The 21406-nt window shown below is 41.3% G+C and overlaps 1 protein-coding gene across 3 annotated transcripts in view; it reads left to right on the forward strand.

Moving 5' to 3' along the window:
* The window catches only part of ntm (neurotrimin), a 228077-nt gene that overhangs the window by 169503 nt on the left and 37168 nt on the right, over positions 1 to 21406 (forward strand). For all 3 annotated transcript variants that reach the window (XM_034217951.1, XM_034217952.1, XM_034217953.1), the window contains exon 3: positions 20032 to 20157. In XM_034217951.1, the coding sequence (XP_034073842.1) occupies positions 20032 to 20157 (126 nt within the window). The remainder of the gene's footprint in view (positions 1 to 20031; positions 20158 to 21406) is intronic.

Consider the following 21406-nt stretch of genomic DNA (forward strand, 5'->3'; position numbering starts at 1 on the left):
GCCGTCAGAGTATCAGGCTGGTAAACAAACAGTCCAGCCGTGAAATATGCACATACTGAAGGATCCTACATCTGATCCAGTGCTTACACTCAGTGCTAGTGTATGTCCTTGAGAAAAAGGTGGGTCATTTGTTCAGTGTGCTGAATAGATCCTGCCCTGCATTCAACATCAGACTGTTTCTCCCTCACTCTGCCCAGGTAGTTATGCTTAACCTTAACCATACTTGATTTGCCTTGTGAGCTTACCTTAACCATACCATAGCTGCACAGATATTATAGTGAACACAACTTACAAATGTTAGCATTTGACAGAAAATAAAACAAGATTGAAAAAAACATTGTGATTCAATGTAAGCTATAGGGCTTTGCAATATAGCCTTTTATTAAGATACAGTATGTTTTTGTGATAAGTTGTTTGTGATGTGACTGCAGTGGGAGTTAAAAAAAGTGTATTTTCCAAAGATACATTTGGAAAAATAAATATATATATTCCTTAGCAAATTGATTGAATTATTGTTTTTCATATAATTCGGGTTTATTTCTCCCTCAAAATGCAGAAGAGAATATGATCGATTTATTGTTCAGTCAACTCAATAGTCTTTGGTCTCAGCCAATCGATGATTTGAGAAAGGCTTTCGATGTCACAGTCTGCTCCATCATTCACCAGTAGTTTTCCATCACCTGTCTCACCTGTTAACCACACCCACGTGTTTGCTCACTCTCTTTCTCTACTGCACCCATTAGTTTTACTGCCAGTATTTAAACCCTCACCAGACACACACAGATCGTACTTTGCCTTCATGCTAGTTACCACATTACCAATACTCCTTGGTTTCATAAGATTGTGACATTCGATGTTGGAGGTAAAATGTTCCAAGTTGTCATTTTCATAATCACAAAAAAGACACGTTGTCTTTACTATATAATTGTAGACTGTACACACTGTGTAACTTGTTGTGTTTTTGAAAATATGAGTGTTTATCACTGTTATATAAAATAAACAATGTAACTACCTGTATGACAATGATGTTTGAAAATATTAACTATTCTTTTTTAATGCTTTTTTTGTAAAACTGTTTGTTAGAGGACCTCTGGTGAGAACATGAATCTCATCTGTTTGTAGGTGTTGTGTTTTCTATATTTTTTTTCACCGTTGGTTTTCTTGCCAAAGATGTGCCATCTCTGTGGAGATGATTTTATTTAAAAGTAATAGTTCTGTTGGCTCGTTATCAGAACATTTTATTTTATATTCTTGGACAATCTATAACAATTGAAGAGCATAACAAAGGCTGTGGTGCACATGCAAGTTGACTCTCTGATTGTTACCATCAGTCTCCACCTGCAGCAGCTCTCCATGGATTTGTTAATATTGTTCCCGAACAGAGTGCTCTGTATTATAGATCGATCTTTGTTCTGTACCCCTTTAAAATTGATGATGACATTTTAGCACTGGAGTAGATTTTTTTCAAAGCACTTTGTTTGACGTCATCTATAAACTTATCGTCTTCCTAAAGCTGGCTATAATGTATGTGAAAACGTTCTGGAAATTTGTATTTTGTCAACATCATGAACCTTGAAATCAAACTTTTGTTCTAGAGATATATTTCACAGACTTTGGTTAAGGACTGCACAGTTCTACACATCCCTCTCATGTACAGTGGATGTGAAGATGGAGCCTGAGAAGCAGCGAGCCCTGTCAAATCAATACATGTATGCCGCTGCTCCAGTTTGCAAGGCAGACAGTCCAAACTCAATATATCAGAACATACTTTAAGAATTTATTTTCAATCAATTGTGTCTCCATCAGTAATCCCAAGGAGGTCCTAACAAGAAAAACTGCTTTGGAAACAGGTGAAATTATTTCACGTCATCCAGAGATTCTGGGTATTTGAAGGAAAACAGCATTGTTGTGAACTTAATGAATCATGCTTTGCCGTGAAAATGTGTTCACAGTTTCTGAACATGTTTCCATTGGCGACAGTTCTCTGAGCCTAATTTTAGCCGTGTGCAGGGTGACATCACAGCTGAGTGCAGAACAGAGCCAGCTGTGTGGACCACAAAGCTTCATTGAGCGATTGAGATATCACTCATATCAAAAATTAAATGTTCAAGCTACATTCACCTCACTCAGCTAACATGCCAGTTACCTGCAGATTGCATTTTTTAAAGGATTTATTGTTATATGCATCTTTAGTATAGTTGTTTGCATGGAAATGTCAAGTCCCAGGCCACTTGTAGTAAACTAATACATAATTAATTGAGATAAAAAGAATGTAAAATGAAATAATGTACAGTGGAATACTCTAATGCATTTTATAATAACATTGTTACACCAACAATCCAAAACGTTGACTTTAATAAATGTATTATGTCTACAGATTTCACATTTTAAAAAAGTGTGTGTTTTTAACAAGGTACTACATTGCTGTCCTACCACACCATCAGAACATTAATAAAAAAACAAAACTGACAGTTTTGGACCGTTCAAAATATAAAAGTTTAACAGATATTTAACCACATTAGGTGCTTTAAACAGAGTATGAACACATATCATCCCTTTCAAATGTTAGGCCATTTTGCAACACATATAGAGCAACATGTCTGTCATGCTTTTGTCCACCAGGCCAACATACATGTCTGATATTTACTCCCCTTTATCAGACTCCGCAGGGAAATATCTGATCTTTAGCCGTGAGATGCTCCACTATGTTCACCAGCTAGTCTCTAACGCTCTATATTTATATCAACCCATTCTCTTCAGTCTGTGTACAAATGACACGACTTTACACATTGGAAATGCGTGCAATAGATACGCAGAAGTCCGATTTTGCGTGCATATGATACGCTAACCATTCCCATTGAGTTCTGAGGCCGAGTTTTGCGTGCATATGATACACCACGTTTTGTCCGTTCGGGTCTTGGAAGACCGGAAGCTGTGGGGTTCATAAAAACATGTTCTTACTCAATATCAAGCCACGATTATTGTTTTTATTTTAAATCGTATAATGTCGGACTTTTGTTGCCGTCTGTGAGGAAAATAAATGGCTCAGAGCCTCAGGATACTGAAATCTGTATTTTTTAAATCTTTTTTTCCTTCTAATTTGTTATTCTTTTCTAAATAACACACTGTTATTTACTCACCAATAACACACAATTATCCTTGCTTTTATTTATTTGTTTAATTCCATAATCTCTGGCTTTTTTGGCGTCCGTTAGGAACTGAATTTCAAAATAAAAATAACCGGAAACAGACGTAGGCCTATAAGGGACATTTCGAGCATCATTGCGATACACAGCCACTGAACTGATTACCCAAGATCCTCAGCTATGGTTTAAAGAGCCTGTGACAGCATCCCAACAACTGTTGTGCAATGAAATATTGGGCTACTAGTCATCTCGAACCGTCAGTTTAAAAAAGAAAAAGCGATACCGTTCCGTTAAATATCAATAATTTCGAACATCGCGGGGAAATTCCTTCGACTCATTTTGAAGTTTTGGGAGAAGCCGGAAGTGACGTCAATGCGGGAACGCTTCACTGTGCGGCGAGAGAGCCAAACACGGACAAAGTGTGTTGTCATGCGTTAGAAGAATGGTGAATTACTGAGTTTAGGCACGTTAATAACGTTTTAATGAAGTTGACTACAGTATATTCATATTTGTCAGTGCTTTCGTGTCAATTCGGCGAACATAAACATAAATGATCGTGGTGAAGATGATGATTACATTAGGATTACAAATCGGTAGTGAGAGCTGCTGAATTTCCTCCCGTAGGATGTGATATAAAAACAAATCGATTATTTTTGTAGTTGTAAACTCAAGTGGATGAAACTACATTTATTAGTGCTTTCATGTCAATTCGGCGAACATATGATACATTAAATGATCGTGAGAATGATGATTAAAAATCGTTTGTTTGAGCCGGTCTGCATTTCCTGATGAGAAAACAAACCGATGCTTTTTGTAGTTGTAGTACACCAACATGGATTAAACGTGTTTTTTTCACCACAATGTTGGGGAAATTAATGGATAAAATGCACGGATTATTATTATTATTATTCCCACTCCGATCGGAACACTAGGTCCACCGTTTCCCCGCAGCGAGGCTCCCCCCGTTGACAGTTTACGTGGGCTGGGTGCAGTGGCGGACTGGCCATCGGGACGAATCCCGATGGGCCGGTACCGAAGTGGGCCGGTCGGATAAGTCACTAGCACATCCCCCATAGGCGGCGCGTGAGGCTCAGGTTTGGGAAGGCTAAATAACTTTTTTTACCTGACGCTGCCCGCCTCCGGCGTCTATAGAAAAGAGATCAACTCAGTGTGCGGAGTTTAAATCTCTCAAGTCATATTACAGGATAAAGGAAATACAGTTTAAACTGCCGTATGCAGAGAAGACGCCGACGTGTCGCACTTATCATTCATATTACATCATCAATCAGATCATCGATCATATAATATCATAATATATCATATATCTCCTTATCTGAGTCAGCTTCTCCAGCCGTATCTGGCCGTGCAACACTTACAGTGTCACATACTGTATGCAGAAGTATTATTTTAAGCAACACATTATGTTGACGAAACACTCGAGTCAAATGTAATTAAAGTCAGATCCACTCGTGTCTTAGACGTGAACGCGCTCTCAGCTGGAGAGAGAAACCCTGGCTTGATTTACCGAGTTGATAACCAGTGTCCTAGGACCGCTTAGCGAGATCTCGTTTGTTAGTTTGTTGTTGTTAGTTTGTGTGTTACTCAAACATATCCAGGGTATGTTGAACTGGCTTCGTAGTACAGGGCACAGGTGGCTAGCAGCGCTAATGTCAAAGACACAGACATTATACATTATATTTGTATTTTACCAGGATGCAGTGACACAAATATTTACATATTTACATTTACTATCTACAGCACCCGCCGCCCCTGACATCCCCCACTCCCCCCGAGACAATTTACTAGCGGTACCGAAGTGGGCCGGTCGAGAGTCCCGGGATGATTTTTAGTCCCATTCCACCACTGGCAACATGACCATATTGACGCACCTAATTCCTAAACTTCTAACAGATACAACATAAACCGATCCTTCAGCCTCATATGAGCTCTCAGACACATTCAAAATTAAACTGTCATCGCTGTCTGAGCTTGCTGCTGTGTGCGCCATCGTGCGTTTACATGCAGATGCTGGGATCCTGAACGATGCAGCTGGAGCGCTGTGCCCGCAATGACGTCACACATCATTTGGCGGGACTTGAAGAATCCCCGAGAAGATCCAGAAAATGGTCAACATTGAAGGGCAGATTAATGGTTATCAAAGTACAAATATCCAAAATCAGTTCAGTAACGGTTTTCAAGGGGACAATATTTACTCAAATTGATGGGTTTTGATGATGGGGAAAACTCGTGTCACAGGGTATTTAAGCTCTGTGATTGGATGTTTTAGCCGCAATGCACGTTGGGATATGGTGTTAATGCAATATGAACTCGGCCTCAGAACTCAATGGGAATGGTTAGCGTATCATATGCACGCAAAATTGGACTTCTGTGTATCCATTGCACGCATTTCCAATGTGTACATTTGTGTCATTTGTACGCAGACTGATGAGAGTGGGTTGATTTATATATATAGCTCGGTCGTGGCGTGTGCTCTGCTCAGGATACAATAAACCTTAACCTACATAACTTTATATGTGGCAGAGACGCTTGACTCAGGATCCAGGACACAGGACCGCAGCAACAGGATCAGCCACGACCCCACGACTCAGGATCCCGGCGTAGATAGACACCAAAAAGAAATGTGGGGGAAGCTGGGTTATTGGGAACATGAGAGTACACAGGTACAGACAGAGAGAAGGAAGAAGTAAGGTGTCCCCCGACAGTCTAAGCCTATAGTAGCAAAACTAACCTGTCTACGTACATGCACTCCCTTAGGATAGGGTCAGGGAAAGGAGTAGGAACTAAGATGTATGCGCCACATCTATACCATGAGCGCATTGCTCCTAAAAAGTTGTTTCTGGCACTGACACCAATCAACAGTTGTGCGTCGACTCGGCAGGGATTCATTAGAGACTGTTTTACATTGTGTGTGGAATAAAGGAATGGGCATTGCCTCATAAAGTAATGTGACTGACACTTTCTCCTCATGCCAAATTATAAATGCTTTAAGAAAATGTGAAGCATTCAACCTTTACCCATGCACTCATCAATGATTATTCACATTCAGACAACAGTGACAATTTCAGGATGTAAAGCCAACGGCCAAAGTTGATGTGCTGCAAATCCTTTCCCAAATAACTTAGTTGTGAGTGGTTTGTTTGACCATCAGAAATTGACAATACAGGGTGTTTTACTCACTCACAACATATTTGAAAGAACAGTAAAAGACCATAACTGTAATTGGTTGACTTGTTGATCAAGGATTTACTTTGACCAATCATTATAATTTTGTCATTCAAGGACGACAACTAGGTAGCCACGTCGTTTATGGTTTCTTCTAGTTCAGTGTAATCCACAGACGTTTGGCATGAAACGATGTAGCCAGCACTTAACATCGGTACATACTAGGGATGTAACGATACACTCAACTCACGATTCGATACGATTTTAAGTTCACGATACGATTTTGTCACAATTTCTTTTTAACAGAATGAGCTGCAATGAAAAATATTCCTGTAAAAATCCATTCAAATAAATATAAATAAAGTGCAGCTTGAAATGTATGCTTTGCTCGATCAAGAGACTAGATCTATGGATACTAGAGATGGGTGAGTTCTGATTCATCCGGATCATTAACCCGAATCCTATAATGAGCTGGTCGTGACGAGTCTCCCCTCTCCGAGTCCTTTAATTTTTGTATTGAATTTATTTATTTATTTGACAGGGACAATGCACATTGATTAACATTTCTGTAAATGCGCAAACAGGCTATTTTTCATCTGCAGTCCCTGGACAGATGTTGAAAGTCATCCTAAAAACAAATGTCTCTTCAAATGACAGGTAAATACAATCAGTAAAACAACATTCAACATAGATGCTTATATTATGATAAAAGCATATATAAAAACTAAACTAAAATACATATTCACAAAGCAGACAGATAGCAACAGGTCAAGGCATATGTACAAACAGAGCGTTGTAAAGTACAGATTGTGTCAGTGTTGACAGAGCTGACTTTCCACTAACCATGTTTTTAATGATTTAAATAAACTGCAGGTGTTTTGTTCTCTAATCGTTACTGGACTTGAGTTCCACTGTTGTGCAGCTTTAAAAGAAAAAGAAGATTGGCTGAATGAGCTCTTCCTTAATGGAACAACGCAGTCTCAGCTCTCGTTGACCTGTTACAGGTGTGCGTATGGTGATAAAATGTCTGAGCGGAGGTGAGGTAAGGCTGTGTATTATTTTGTACATGAGGCAAGCATTTGCATATCTCATTACATTTTCCCAGCTCAACAAGTTGTATTTTGTGAGTATTGGGCAATGATGAGAATGAACCGATGTCTTATCTACTATTGGAAGTGTTTGTTTGTATAATGATTCCAGGGGTTTAAGAGTGGTTGTACGCAGTGGCGCCTCCAGAAATGTTTCATAGGGGTGGCCAAATGGGGCCACTGAAAATCTTGGGGTGGCCCACCAAAACCAAGCATTTAAGTGTTGTAAAAGTATAGACTAGATGAAAACAATGGCAAAGAGAATCACCTACTGATATACTTTGGTTTCTTATTTTACATGTTCTGATACTATTCATCTGAAGTGAATATAATACGGATAGTTAACATTTTACTTCAAACAACATTTAAAAGAACCTTGTTTTGTGTTATGTATACATGTGTTGGTGATTTATTGTTTTGTTTTTTATATAGTTGTTCTTTCCTTTTAAAAAGACAAATACAGCTTAATTTAAATAAGTTCCTTTATTGTAAGGCACAACATGTTCAGCATTCTCAACACATACATTACACAACAGCAACACAACATGTTCTTCAGTTATATTATGTCTCTAGGTTATAAATAGTTTTAGACTGAACAAAGCTGTTTGTGTCACAATGGGATCAAAGATGATTGACATGACTTTATTAAATCAAGTTTTAAAACATGACTATTTTATTTCAACAGGACCCAAAAACACAAGGGGTATAAAATGGTAAATACATACTGTGATTGAACACAAACACACCATCTATTATTGACCTTTATAGCAAATTCAAAACATTATAAATGATACAAAACACCACCTTTTAGTATCAGACAGAAAATAGGTGACGAGACATATTTCTATTTTTTTTATTTAGATTAGGCCACTGTGGTGAGAGTAATACATATAGCTTGTATTCCATTTGTTTTGAAAATGTATATTTATACTTTATAAACAAACTGGTTACCCTTTTTTAAAATGAGCATACAGAACATTATGAAAACAAACTTGACTAATGGTCGGCTCATAACCTCAGAACACAGTAGAGGAAAAACTGCATAGATTCTCGTTTCTTAGGTTTTAGTTTCACTTTTACAAAACAGAGTTCCACATGTACTTTCTAGCATGTATGGCCATCTCCTCACTAGCCCTATGCTGCTGCTCCCCTGCCAGCTCTGTCTCTCCTTTACTCACCTTCTTACAATAAGAAGAGATGTCTGTTGACTTTCTCTTCATTTTCTGCAAATTGACATTACACACAGCAGTGATTAATAGTAGCCTACGCATTACACCAGCCCAGCATACTGACATCAGCTAACGTTAGCTTAGCAAGCTAAACTAAGGCTAACTAGGATAGCCGCCAAAGTGTGTTTCCAGACGAATTATACCTGAAGTCAAGCCAGCCTTTACTGAGCCCCGAGCCTGTTTTCCAGGTCTTCCAGCGGTTTTCTCGTTTTAATGCCATTGAACACACATTTTGATCAGAATAACAGCTAAAGGTAAGCATATCTCCGTTTTTTGCTACCTAAAGCTAACACACTAAAGCCTAAAGTGTTGTGGGGCTTAACAGGCAACGAACGTATACGACTTACCTTCTAGAAGTCTGGTGGATTTCAAGTCAGTAGAAAAGTCAGTAGAAAGAAACGTTTTGCTGCAACCTGCTGCTGTCTGTGCGAATCTCAGAGTGGTGCGTACAAGTATCAGAGTGGGGCGCGCGAGTATCAGAGTGGTGCGCCGAGTATCAGAGTGTTACCATGGTAGCAGAGGGAGAGGGAGGAGCTGCAGTATGAGCATTGGAAGCTCAAATCAAGCGACTCGCTGGCTGTGTATTTGTTGTTAAATATCAGATAAACTACTACGCATACGTGACTGGCGAGGCGGTGTGTGTGGTGGGGGGGCCAACAAATATATCAGGTTGGCCATGCCCCCCCCCCCCCCTGCTGGCGCCACTGGTTGTACGGCATGTGAGCAGGTTGTTAAGCAGTATGTGATGTGAGATAGAACCATAGGGTGCATGTACATGTCTCTGTTGACAGGCAGTCTCTGGTAAACCTCAAATTTGACAGACTGAATTTGACCCTGTTGCAGACCTTTTTCACCTGAGTCTTGAATCAATGAAGACCCCCAGGTATTTGTACTGTGAGACCACCTGTAGCCTCTCCCCGGACACAAACACATCAATCAATGTTGTTTTTTTTTATATATTTTTTTTTATATAGCCCAATATCACAAATGTTACATTTGTCTCAGTGGACTTTACAGTTTGTACAAAATATCAGTATGACAATACGACACCCTCTGTCCTTAGACCCTCACATCGTACAAGGAAAAACTTCCAAAGAAAACCCACAGTTTAAAGGGAAAAATGGGAGAAACCTCAGGGAGAGCAACAGAGGAGGGATCCCTCTCCCAGGACGGACAGACGTGCAATAGATGCCGTGTGTAAATTGAAAAGATAATACATTGCAACATAGGTAGTCCAAATGTTTGGAAATGCATGTGTGTATAATAGGAAGATGAATCCACGAGGATATCCATCCAGGACCTATGATCCAGGACCACAGCCACGACTCAAGATCCAGGGCTCGCGATCCAGGACAGAGGAGCGCAGGATCATCCATGACTCCGGATCCCGGCGTATATAGACACCAAAAGAAAGACATTTGGGGAAGCTGGGTTAATCGGAACATGAGAGTACACAGGTATAGACAGAGAGAAGGAAGAAGTAAGATGTCCCCCGACAAACTAAGCCTATATCAGCAAAACTAGGGGCTGAATCTAATCAGCCCTAACTATAAGCTTTATCAAAAAGGAAGGTCTTAAGCGCACTCTTAAAAACGGATAGGGTGTCTGCCGCTCCAAAAAAAAAAAACAACCCCCGAACACAAACTGGAAGCTGATTCCACAAATGTGGAGCTTGATAAGAAAAGGCTCTGGCTCCCATTGTACTTTTAGAGACTCTAGGAACAAAAAACACATCTGGCTCAACGCAGGAGGACTTGGTTTTGGTGAAGAACATTCATACAGTTTTACTGACAGTTAGTTGCAGACAGCATTGCTCCAACCAAGCTGTTACATGAACCATCTTGTTCGTCAGTTCATTAGCCACTTGTGTCGATGGTAAGTCGTTTATATACAATTAAAATAACAATAGACCCAGAATTGACCCTTGTGGGACACCTGTGGACAGCTGGAGGTTAGATGATTGATTATTCTGTACTCTGACATACTGAGAACGGTTGAACAAATATGATTCTATCCATTTAAGTGTTAGTGTGGAGAAGTTAATGCTGGATAGCTTAGATATGAGTTTGTTATGATTAACAGTGTCAAAGGCCTTCTTTAAGTCGAGAAACACTGCTCTTACAACACTACCTTTATCCATTTTGGATTTGATTTGTTCTGTGAAGAAACAGTTGGCTGTTTCTGTAGAGTATTTGGCCCTAAAGCCAAATTGCATTGGATGCATAGAAAAAGCACTGTTATTCAGATGGTTAATAATTTGTTCAGCTACACGTTTTTCAACGACTTTTGATACTGTAGGAAGGATACTAATTGGCCTGTAGTTATTGGTGGACATTGGGTCTCCACCTTTAAAGATTGGGATAACTACAGCCGGCTTCCAGACATTTGGAAACATTCCTTGACAGAAAGAGAGGTTGATGATATTGGCAATAGGATGAGAAAGAGTTGTACTGAGGTCTTTGAGCATAGCTGCATCCATACCAAATATATCCTTTGCTTTAGATGGTTTAAGGGATTTAATTACTCTTTTAACTTCTGCTTCAGTTGTGTTTCTTAAGATGAAAGCTGGCTCCATTGTATTAATTTTACTTGTGCAGTCTGGAGAAAAACACTGTGCAATGTTAGCAACAGAATCAATAAAATTGTGATTTAAAACTTCATCTACATCGCCTGGAGTGTTTATAAGCTTCCCATTTACTTTAAGTTCAAACTGTTTTCTTTCCCTGCCTATGTTGATTACCAGTTAATGTTTTTAACTGGTCCCAGATCAGTTTAGAATTACCTCCTGCCTTGTATATTATAGTTAAAAAGAAATCTGCCTTAGCTTTCCTTAATTTCTTTAAAACTTTATTCCTAAGCATAGTAAAATGACTTCTGTCATGGCTTAATTTAGTCTTGATTGCAGTTTTTAAGACTAGATCACGTTCTTTTATTAGTCTGAAAATATCCTCATTTATCCAAGGGACAGTGTGTTTGTTATTTCTATGCTTGATTTTGCATTTGAAGTTGTTAATAGTCCTCTCTAACATTTTTGAGAACATTTTACTGTCTTCTTCATGGTCTATTCCAGGCAAAATACCTTCCCATGTAATCTGTTCAACAGCATTTGTAAAGGTCTCATATTGTTTTTGGGGATTCCACAGGATTCATATTTCCTGATGGAAGGGCTAAAACGCTTATTGGTTAGTTTCCTGGCGACTAAAGTCATATTGTGGTCAGAAAAACCAGTTAACATGTTAAAGGATTTAAAAATTATTTGAGTCCTACTCCTGGTGACGTACAAATTAAAACTATAAATTGCGTCACTCGCTACTCTCCTTATAACATGTAAAATCACATTACAACGTACCCCAGTCCATCTAGCCTTTAGCAAGATAGCTGCCAGAAGTTATCGTTTGGCTCAGGGGACGCGGATCAGTGAAACTTCCTGCAGACTTGTGTGGACTCAGAGCCGTAACCGTAGCAGATCCAGAGATCCAGAGATCCAGGCAGACTCAACATGCACGAGTCAACAGTAGACTCAGATTCGCAAATCCTGACTCACTGAATCAAGGGAACTTCCTTCACTTCCTGCAGACTCGTGGGGACTCAGAAGAGGCTTCTCAATACTCAAATTTCCCCTCCTCGACTCCTCGGTCCTCCGGTAGTGACCCGGAAATGAATTTCAGTGCGCCATTTTGAAGGACATCTCATTTCTCTAAATGCACATCGAGCATCGAGCGTCGAGGAGGCTCTCTGGAGGAGCTATAACCGAGGATACACTGATGGGTCCTCCACGGATGCATTTCCGGGAACGGTGGAGGCGTGACGCACGGCCGGACTTATCTCAGCCAATGACAGCTATGCATGCATCCCCTGGATATTATTTTAGAAACTGCTTTCATCGAGTCGCGATGTTTCCAGAGAGAACAGCTGTGAGGTCCATGCAGAAAGCAGAGCAGTGTGTATAATATATATCACTCAGTATAACAGGCCTCCTCTCTTTATTTGCTTTAGTTTAGTAGATATCTACAAACAAAGAGTCCATATTTTTCGAAAACCATTTAGTGCTTCACATAATAAAATACACAACGGCTGTAGCCTGATTATGCTTTAGGAGCAGTAGGTGTGTGTGGTACAGTGTGTAGGTGTGTGTGTTGTACAGTGCGTATGGTGTGTGTGTGTTGTACAGTGCGTAGATGCGGTGGACAGACGGGTCTTAGTTGGTTTGGTGTCCTCTGCTTACTTTTAATACTTGAAAGTACAACTTTTGGCCCGTAATTTGAATTCCCCATTGTAGCGACCAGAGAGAGGGGGGGGGGGGTATATCCAGTCTCTGATTGTGTTAGTTATTATGAGAGTGCTCTCATACTTTAAATTGTATATATTTATACAAATATATATGTGTGTGTGTGTGTGTGTGTGTGTGTGTGTGTGTGTGTGTGTGTGTGTGTGTGTGTGTGTGTGTGTGTGGTGTGTGTGTGTGTGTGTGTGTGTGTGTGTGTGTGTGTGTGTGTGTGTGTGTGTGTGTGTGTGTGTGTGTGTGTGTGTGTGTGTGTGTGTGTGTGTGTGTGTGTGTGTCCGCATCTGTAGCCTGTTATTGTCTCATTATACCGCACTCTCAATGAATTCAAAGTAAATATGTGGGGGAACAATGTTCAGCTGATCTAACAGAGATTATAAAATATGACAAAACACTCCACAGCTGATGCAGCTGTTGCCACGTAATAATGAACGGATGTCGCTTTAATATGACCGCTCAGAGGAGAGGAGTTCTCATTTCTTTAAACGTCTGCTGCTTCTCCTCCTCTCTCCTCGGTTCCCCTCCTCGGTCCTCCGCTCGCATCTCCTGTGGGCGGGACTAAGTCTCGAGGAGGGGAGTCGAGGAGGGGAGTCGAGGAAGGGAGTATAGGAGGTGGGGAAATTTAAGAATTGAGAAGCCTCTAGATCCAGTCTCGTCATGCACGAGCATAGCCGCGGGAACTGGGAAGTCATTTTACTTAGGGGGTGCGGACAAAAGTGGGGAGAGATTTCAAAAACAGTAACATGAAGTTGCATACTTGCCAACCCTCCTCATATTTCTCCCGCATTTCTCCCGATTTCTGACAAAATCAGATTTACTCAGGACTGTTTCCACTTGGACTTTAATACAGCTACACCATTGTTTGGTTTCCATGGTAGCACGTCTCTTTAGTAGCGCGCAACTGAAAGTCTGAGAGGGTGAGGGAGATAGTCACAGAAAACTGAACAAGAATCGACAACTCGACCCTCTGCTCACTCCTTTCCTGTAAAATACAGGTCCAGCCCACACATATGCTCCATCAAGGATGGTGCAACAGGCAGCAAGGCAGTGCACTTACAACTACAATGCATGTTAATGTTGATCTAATACAGCTCCGGCGATCCACTAGCACCCCCCCTCCCCCCGCGGTGGTTTTGGAAATTCTCCCGATTTCTGAGGTCTCAAGGTTGGCAAGTATGAGTTACACTGAACAAAAATATAAATGCAACACTTTTGTTTTTGCTCCCATTTTTCATGAGATGAACTCAAAGATCTAAAACATTTTCTATATACACAAAATAACCATTTCTCTCAAATATTGTTCACAAATCTGAAAAAATCTGTGATAGTGAGCACTTCTCCTTTGCTGAGATAATCCATCCCACTTCACAGGTGTGGCATATCAAGATGCTGTCCTGCCCGACATTACCTTACGCTTCTGGGACGCTTCTGAGCCGTAACGCGGCGCAATAGCACCCATTGACTAGAGTGGCTGCGAGTGCGTGCGTGCGTGCGTGCGTGTGGGGAAAATGCATTCAGTGAGAACAAGTGCATTTATCCCAGAGTAAGAGTAATGTCTCTCCACAATTCCACTTTTCCCCATAATGTCCGTTTCGAAGAGACGGCATTGTGACGGCGCGCACGGCCCCCCTCCCCTGAGGGCGGGCCGCGGTGCGTTCAAAGACCTCAGTAGAGAGAAGAGTCACCGCAGCGCGCGCTCCTCCACAGGCTTTTCTGCAGACGAGGGAGCGCGGGGCGACGGTGAGACTGACGGCCCGTCTACACTACAGGCGTCAAAAAAGCTTGAAGCTGGGCGTGTCTGAAGCTTGGCGATTTTTTGCGAGCAACGCGACCAACAACCAATCACATGAATCTCCCGCCCCCGACATATTGATTGAGCAATAGCAATGTTAAAACGAAGTAAACTGGATATAAAATCCCCAAACAGGCGAAAACCTACCAGTTTCACCCACTGTCTCTGCCACCTCCCTCCATGCCTGGTTCCTCCGGTTTGTATCCCGGTAAATAGTTCTGGTCGGAAAGAACCGGGTGATTTGCTACCGTAATTTCTCGTTTGGAATATGAGGAAATGAACTGCGGTCTGGCTCTCCCAGCTTGCTTGCGGTTTGATTGGCTAGCGCTTGTACTGGCGGGAATTGCAAAAACGGGATTTGATTGGCTGACGCCAGCTTCGAGCAAGCGTCGAGCCTCAAAAGTTGAACATTGTTCAACTTTTGACGCCGATAGACGCTCGCGATGCTTGCAACACCTTGCCATGCTACCCACAATGCAGTTCGGTCGAAGTTTGAAAATATCCTACGTCACCCCATTCAAATGAATGGGCGAAGCGTTGAAAGCATTTTTTGACGCCTATAGTGTAGACGGGCCGGAAGGGAGAGGTGCCGGCACGGAGATCTCGTGCCCGCGGCGCCCTCCACCTCTTCGGCCCACCTCGTGGAACCGGCGTGCCGGTGTTATGCCGTAGGTTGAAGCCCTGCCGTGGATTGAAGCCCTGTTCGCGGGGACGCGCAAAGGTGACGTCATCGCCTGTATTGAGCGTTCGCCGTTTTTTCACCCTTTTCTAAGCTTTTTTCTCTCTTTTGAATGATATATCAGATTAAACAGCAAACGGCTGAATAAATAATGTGCATACAATTGCGAGGAGGCTCGTTTTAAGGACACGTTTTTCAGATCTGTCACAATCTTCGTATTGGAATAAACTTCCGTTTTTGAGTGTATAGTCCCACTCTGTTATATTCCTCCTTCCTACAGAACAGACAATGACGGGATAATATGTGATTTGTCAATAGTCCTATTTCTTAAAAAACGTCTCTGTTGTTTAAGTGTCTGATAACCACGAACAGTAAGCAATGATATAACAGTAATGATATCACATGATCATGTCAGACACTGTGTTATTTTCAATCAAGCCTAAAAGATAATGTGTTCAAACTGGCTTCACTCACTTGAATTGCTCCTTTGAATATCATTTTTATATATTCCTACTCAACACATGTTTGTATTGTAATGCCACTCATATATTTTTTTTAAATTGTATTTTAAGGTGACATTGAATGCTTTGAAAGGTGCCCTAAAATAAAGTGTATTATTGGTGTCAATAGGGAAGATCTGCACTGTTCTCATACATAACATGTTCAGAGCAGGTATTTCTCCTGCCGGATTTGGAACCCCCCCTATATCTTTCTCCAGGACAGTCACAACTTCACCAAAATCACACTGGTGCTTGCTGTTCCCCTCTAGTTTGTGCTCACAAAAGCATTTCACTCGGGGCCCTGCCTATAGAAGAGGCATGCAGTCTTTTTACAGTGCTTTCATCCTGATTGATGAGTCAATAAAGCAGTTCAGTGTTTATGGTCATTTGGCATGTGTATTTGATTATTGATTTTTAATGGCAGTGTTTTGAAAATGAACTGTAGAACTGCGTGCAGTGTTGCAAAAGTGCCCTGTTGAATTTAAAATTGAGTGCAAAGCTGAAAATGTGTTTAGATTTTTGGAGACTTGAGCTGAGGTTTTGCTTTTGAGTGTCACTTTAAATAATGTTGCTTTATGTGTAATTTTAGTGTGTTTGCAAACGAAAAATACTGTATTGGTCTAATTATTTATAATTTACAAACCTATTGCAATAAAGTGAAGAAATGGAGAAGATACCACAAATGTGAAAAAATATGTTTGGGTGAGGTTAAAAGAATGTCCCTTTATTTTGTGTCCATGCGGTAATAAAGAACATGTGCGCTGTTGAAAGAATTCAAAACACTTTAACTTGTAAAAACAGGGATTTATCATTGCCAGGAAAAAGGATAACTTTATTATTATGATATTACACAGAAACGCAGAAATGACTTGGACTGCAAGCAAATAGAAAATCTTCCTCAGGATAGAAAGTCTGCTCTGCCGGATTTAGAAGCCCCTTAGATAGTCACAGACTCACCAAAATCCCACTGGTGCTTGCTGTTCCCCTCTAGTTTGTGCTCACCAAAGCATTTTACTCTGGGCCTAGCATTTTACTAGAGGGGAACAGCAAGCACCAGTGTGATTTTGGTGACATTGTGACTATCCTGGCCAAAATTACAGGGGGCGCTTCAAAATCCGGCAGCTCTAACAACTGCACTGCCGGATATGGAAGCCCCTCTTTAGTTTTTCACCTGCAGGGCCCAGAGTAAAATGCTTTGGTGAGCATAAACTAGAGGGGAACAGCAAGCACCAGTGTGATTTTGGTGAAGTTGTGACTGTCCTGGAGAAAGATATAGGGGGGGTTCCAAATCCGGCAGGAGAAATACCTGCTCTGAACATGTTATGTAGAGAACAGTGCAGATCTTCCCTATTGACACCAATAATACACTTTATTTTAGGGCACCTTTCAAAGCATTCAATGTCACCTTAAAATACAGTTTTAAAAAAAAATATGAGTGGCATTACAATACAAACATGTGTTGAGTAGGGATATATAAAAATGATATTCAAAGGAGCAATTCAAGTGAGTGAAGCCAGTTTGAACACATTATCTTTTAGGCTTGATTGAAAATAACACAGTGTCTGACATGATCATGTGATATCATTACTGTTATATCATTGATTACTATTTGTGGTTATCAGACACTTAAACAACAGAGAAGGTTTTAAGAAATAGGACTATTGACAAATGACATATTATCCTGTGCTACACTAGGAAGGAGGAATATAACAGAGTGGGACTATACACTCAAAAACGGAAGTTTATTCCAATACGAAGATTGTGACAGATCTGAAAAATGTGTCCTTAAAACGAGCCTCCTCGCAATTGTCTGCACATTATTTATTCAGCCGTTTGCTGTTTAATCTGATATATCATTCAAAAGAGAGAAAAGCTTTGAAAAGGGTGAAAAAACGGCGAACGCTCAATACAGGCGATGACGTCACCTTTGCGCGTCCCCGCGAACAGGGCTTCAATCCACGGGAAGGCTTCAACCTACGGCATAACACCGGCACTCACGGAGACGGGCTGCCCGTCTTCACGGATCTTACTGGCCTGGCAGGGGGAGAAAATCTCTCCGCCCGGGACGAGAGGGCGAATTCCGCCTCCTCCCTGTATAATGCACAGATCACTACGTTTTCTAATAAGAATGAGGTTGATCTGTATCCAAGACTAAGTGTCTTTTGTTTCCACAAATGCTACACTTACACACAATGTTAACCATACAAATTCCCCATTCGCTGCCCCAGCTGTAGCTCCTGTAAAGGAGGTGGCTAGATGAGAGGGATGAACCGCAGGGAGTGCTATCTAAAGGAGAGCGCTATGCTATAGGGACATTATGGCCGGCGTATTGCTGTCAGAGAACACACTACGCCTAGAGCAAAGACTCCAATTAATGCAGTTTACCGTAGTGGTAAAGGCTGCATTATGGCGGAGCCCGCACTCACACAAGAACGCGTGGCGGTGCGTTCAGGGACCTCAGTAGAACACACTACGCCTATAAAGACTCCGATTAAATGCTGTTTTTACCGTAGTGGTAAAAACAGCATTATGGTGGAGCGCGCGGCGGTGCCTTCAGGGACCTCAGTAAATAATCGGCCCTTTCTGTTTCGACCCTCCATGGGCAAATCTTCCCTTCACGGGGAGTTTTGCGGCGGAACGGCTCACCAGCTTCCTAGCTACGGCCCCACATCTGAGGGTTTTTCATTAACATAATATTATGGGGAATGGAAACTCAGCTGTGTACTAACAAAGTGGATGGACAGGACGCTGAAACGGGGCTATTCACTCCAGTTTTGCAGCGTCCCACCTCCTTTTATGGGCATGCGAGAGGAAATCTGTCCTCCCAGGAGGAGATTGGTTTCCTCTCAGCAGAGATTCAGGCTCTGGTGCAGAAACAGGCTGTGTCTGTTGTGCACCCTCAGCACAGAGAAAATGGTCTTTATTCCATGTACTTCCTGGTTCTCAGGAAGACAGGGGAATTCAGATCTATTCTAGATCTCAGCATTCCGAATCGCTACATTGCCTGCAAAAAATTCTGCATGTTAACTCTAAAACAGTTAATGGGGCTTGTGCAAACCGGGCGATTGGTTGACCACCATCGACCTGAAAGACGCATACGTTCATGTGGAAATTGCTCCGGAGCACAGAAAGTGTCTGCGTTCTGCCTTCCAGGGGATAGCCTATGAGTACAACAGATTACCATTCGGCTACTCCCTATCCCCACGCACGTTCAGTACATTTGTGGCCACTGCGCTTAAACCGCCACTTGTGGCTTGTTGGCACCCTAGTTGTAATTGGTTAACCACATAAAGATGTCCCGCCCCTTATCACTTACAATGTGTTGGAGTGCTAGCCAATAGATTAAACTATAGAACACACTACAGGAGAGAGGAAAATGGGCTCTTTAACTTCACCAGGACATTGCTATGGAGGTTTTCTGGAAGACAGTGGACACCAGCTGTCTGGCCACTTCCTGCTCAGCAGCCAGGACTCTGGAGCTCCTCTTCACCGTCACACTATCGAATGTGTTGCATATTAGATACACAGAAGTCATTTGCCTTACATTTAAAGGTGCTTGAAATCTGTCCAAAGGGAGGGGGAACACACAGATCAATAGAACATGAGCTCTCACATTCATCCTGTTCCCACTCAACCCGAAATACACTCTCTATACTCTGTTGTGAAAATGGGGATAAATGATACAAATTATAAATACATTATTACAATCTAAATGCAATCTTTAAAAAGTAATTCACATCCCCAAATACTAGATGCAGTGTGTGAAATTAAGATGTATAATGTTCATTATAGGAGATGTGCCGTGCCTGCACTACAATACACAAATAATTCAACCGCGTTAAGTGCTTACAATGTGTATGGCCTTTGTCAGTCTCCACCTTAACTGTATACAATGCTTTAAAACTGTTTCTGTGTTACATGACACTATATAAAAAAGTAAAGCTCTTTCGGAACGTTTTTAGACCCATTTCCACTTACCTTCATAACTTGAAAGCAGTATTTCAGTCACCCTGCAGACTTTCAAATGTTACCTCAGCAACTTCCTTACATTAGGATTAAATAACAAAATAAAATAAATGTTATTGCCCATGACCATTTATTAAATGTTAACATATGTTATCTGTTTTCACAGTACCACCAAAAATCATCAACCTGTCAAAAGATATTGTGGTAAATGAAGGCTCCAACGTCACCCTGATGTGCCAAGCCAGCGGGAAACCAGAGCCCTCCATCAGCTGGAAGCTCATCTCGTCCTCAGGTAACTTCTTCTTATATGCCTCAGAACCGTTTCTGCTGCATACACATGTTCCTCTCCGTCCTTCCTGCTGCCTCTCTCTCCCTCCCTCACCCCTCTGTGTTTATCGCTCCATCTTTGACTTTGTTTGACCCCTGGTAGATGTCTCGCTTCACTGATTACCCATCATTACCTGTTTCCAAATCATCATTACAACGTAATTGTTCGCAGGAAAGTAAACTGACCCTGTTGTTGTTGGACTAATTCATTAGGATAATAGGATGAATGTAAATGTTCTGGAGGCTCTTTGAATGACGGGATTAAAGCAGAGAACAGTGTGGAGCATAATGCATTTACAAGCATCATTGGTCATTGTGTCCACAATTGAGATAATAGCATTGTTCATGCTCAATGGCATTTATACCATTATTCCTTTCTGAAGAATAAAGGACACAAAGTGTCCGCTGCTATTTCTGTATCCCATTGCTTCACTTAATCAGGCAAGATGTTTGCATTCATAAGGAGTTACATTTAAAATTCAGAGCTTTTGTGTTTCCATCTGTGCTGTCCTTTGTGTTGAAGCGGGAATCTGGGAATTGAAATGTTAATATGACACAAGTGTGACTGACCTGTCTGTAAGGAGATAAGCAGGGAGAGAGGACATTGACTGGCTCCTATTAATGAAATGCTACATGCTTGTGCATACATTACTGAGCATGCTGGGTAGCAGTGACTGTTGTTGGACACCATTGTTCTTTTGTTTTAAACAGAGAAAGCTGTTTCTTATACCAGACAGACACATTATTTGGGATAATAATTGTATTGTAGGTTAGATGAAAGCAATAATATTAAGTAGATTTGTATTTAAATTTCAAATATCCTGATTCAATCATGTGTAATTTCTTGACATAATACATTTCATTAAAGTCAACGTTTCAGTTTTTTCAGTGTGGAGACTTTGACATCAGCATTGAACGAGATGTTGTTTAGTTTGGATTATCTTCTTGTTGAGTTGTGTTGATATATTTAGATTTGGAGCCCATGTGCTCTTCATCTGTGCAGCATTTAGCAGAATATCCCAGCCTCCAGAGGCGCGGGAAGGTATTTTGAGTGGGGGTGCTGAGGTGCTGGACTCCAGTGAACACTATTACGGGCACTATAGAGCACGCACAAAAGCGCGAGCACCAGGGGCGCTACAGTGGAATGTTCTACTGCAACACTCCCCACACACACACACACACGTACACCCGCAGGGGTAAAGTCCTTTAGCTCA

This window comes from Gymnodraco acuticeps, unplaced genomic scaffold (genome assembly GCF_902827175.1).
Source record: "Gymnodraco acuticeps unplaced genomic scaffold, fGymAcu1.1, whole genome shotgun sequence".
NCBI lineage: Eukaryota > Metazoa > Chordata > Actinopteri > Perciformes > Bathydraconidae > Gymnodraco > Gymnodraco acuticeps.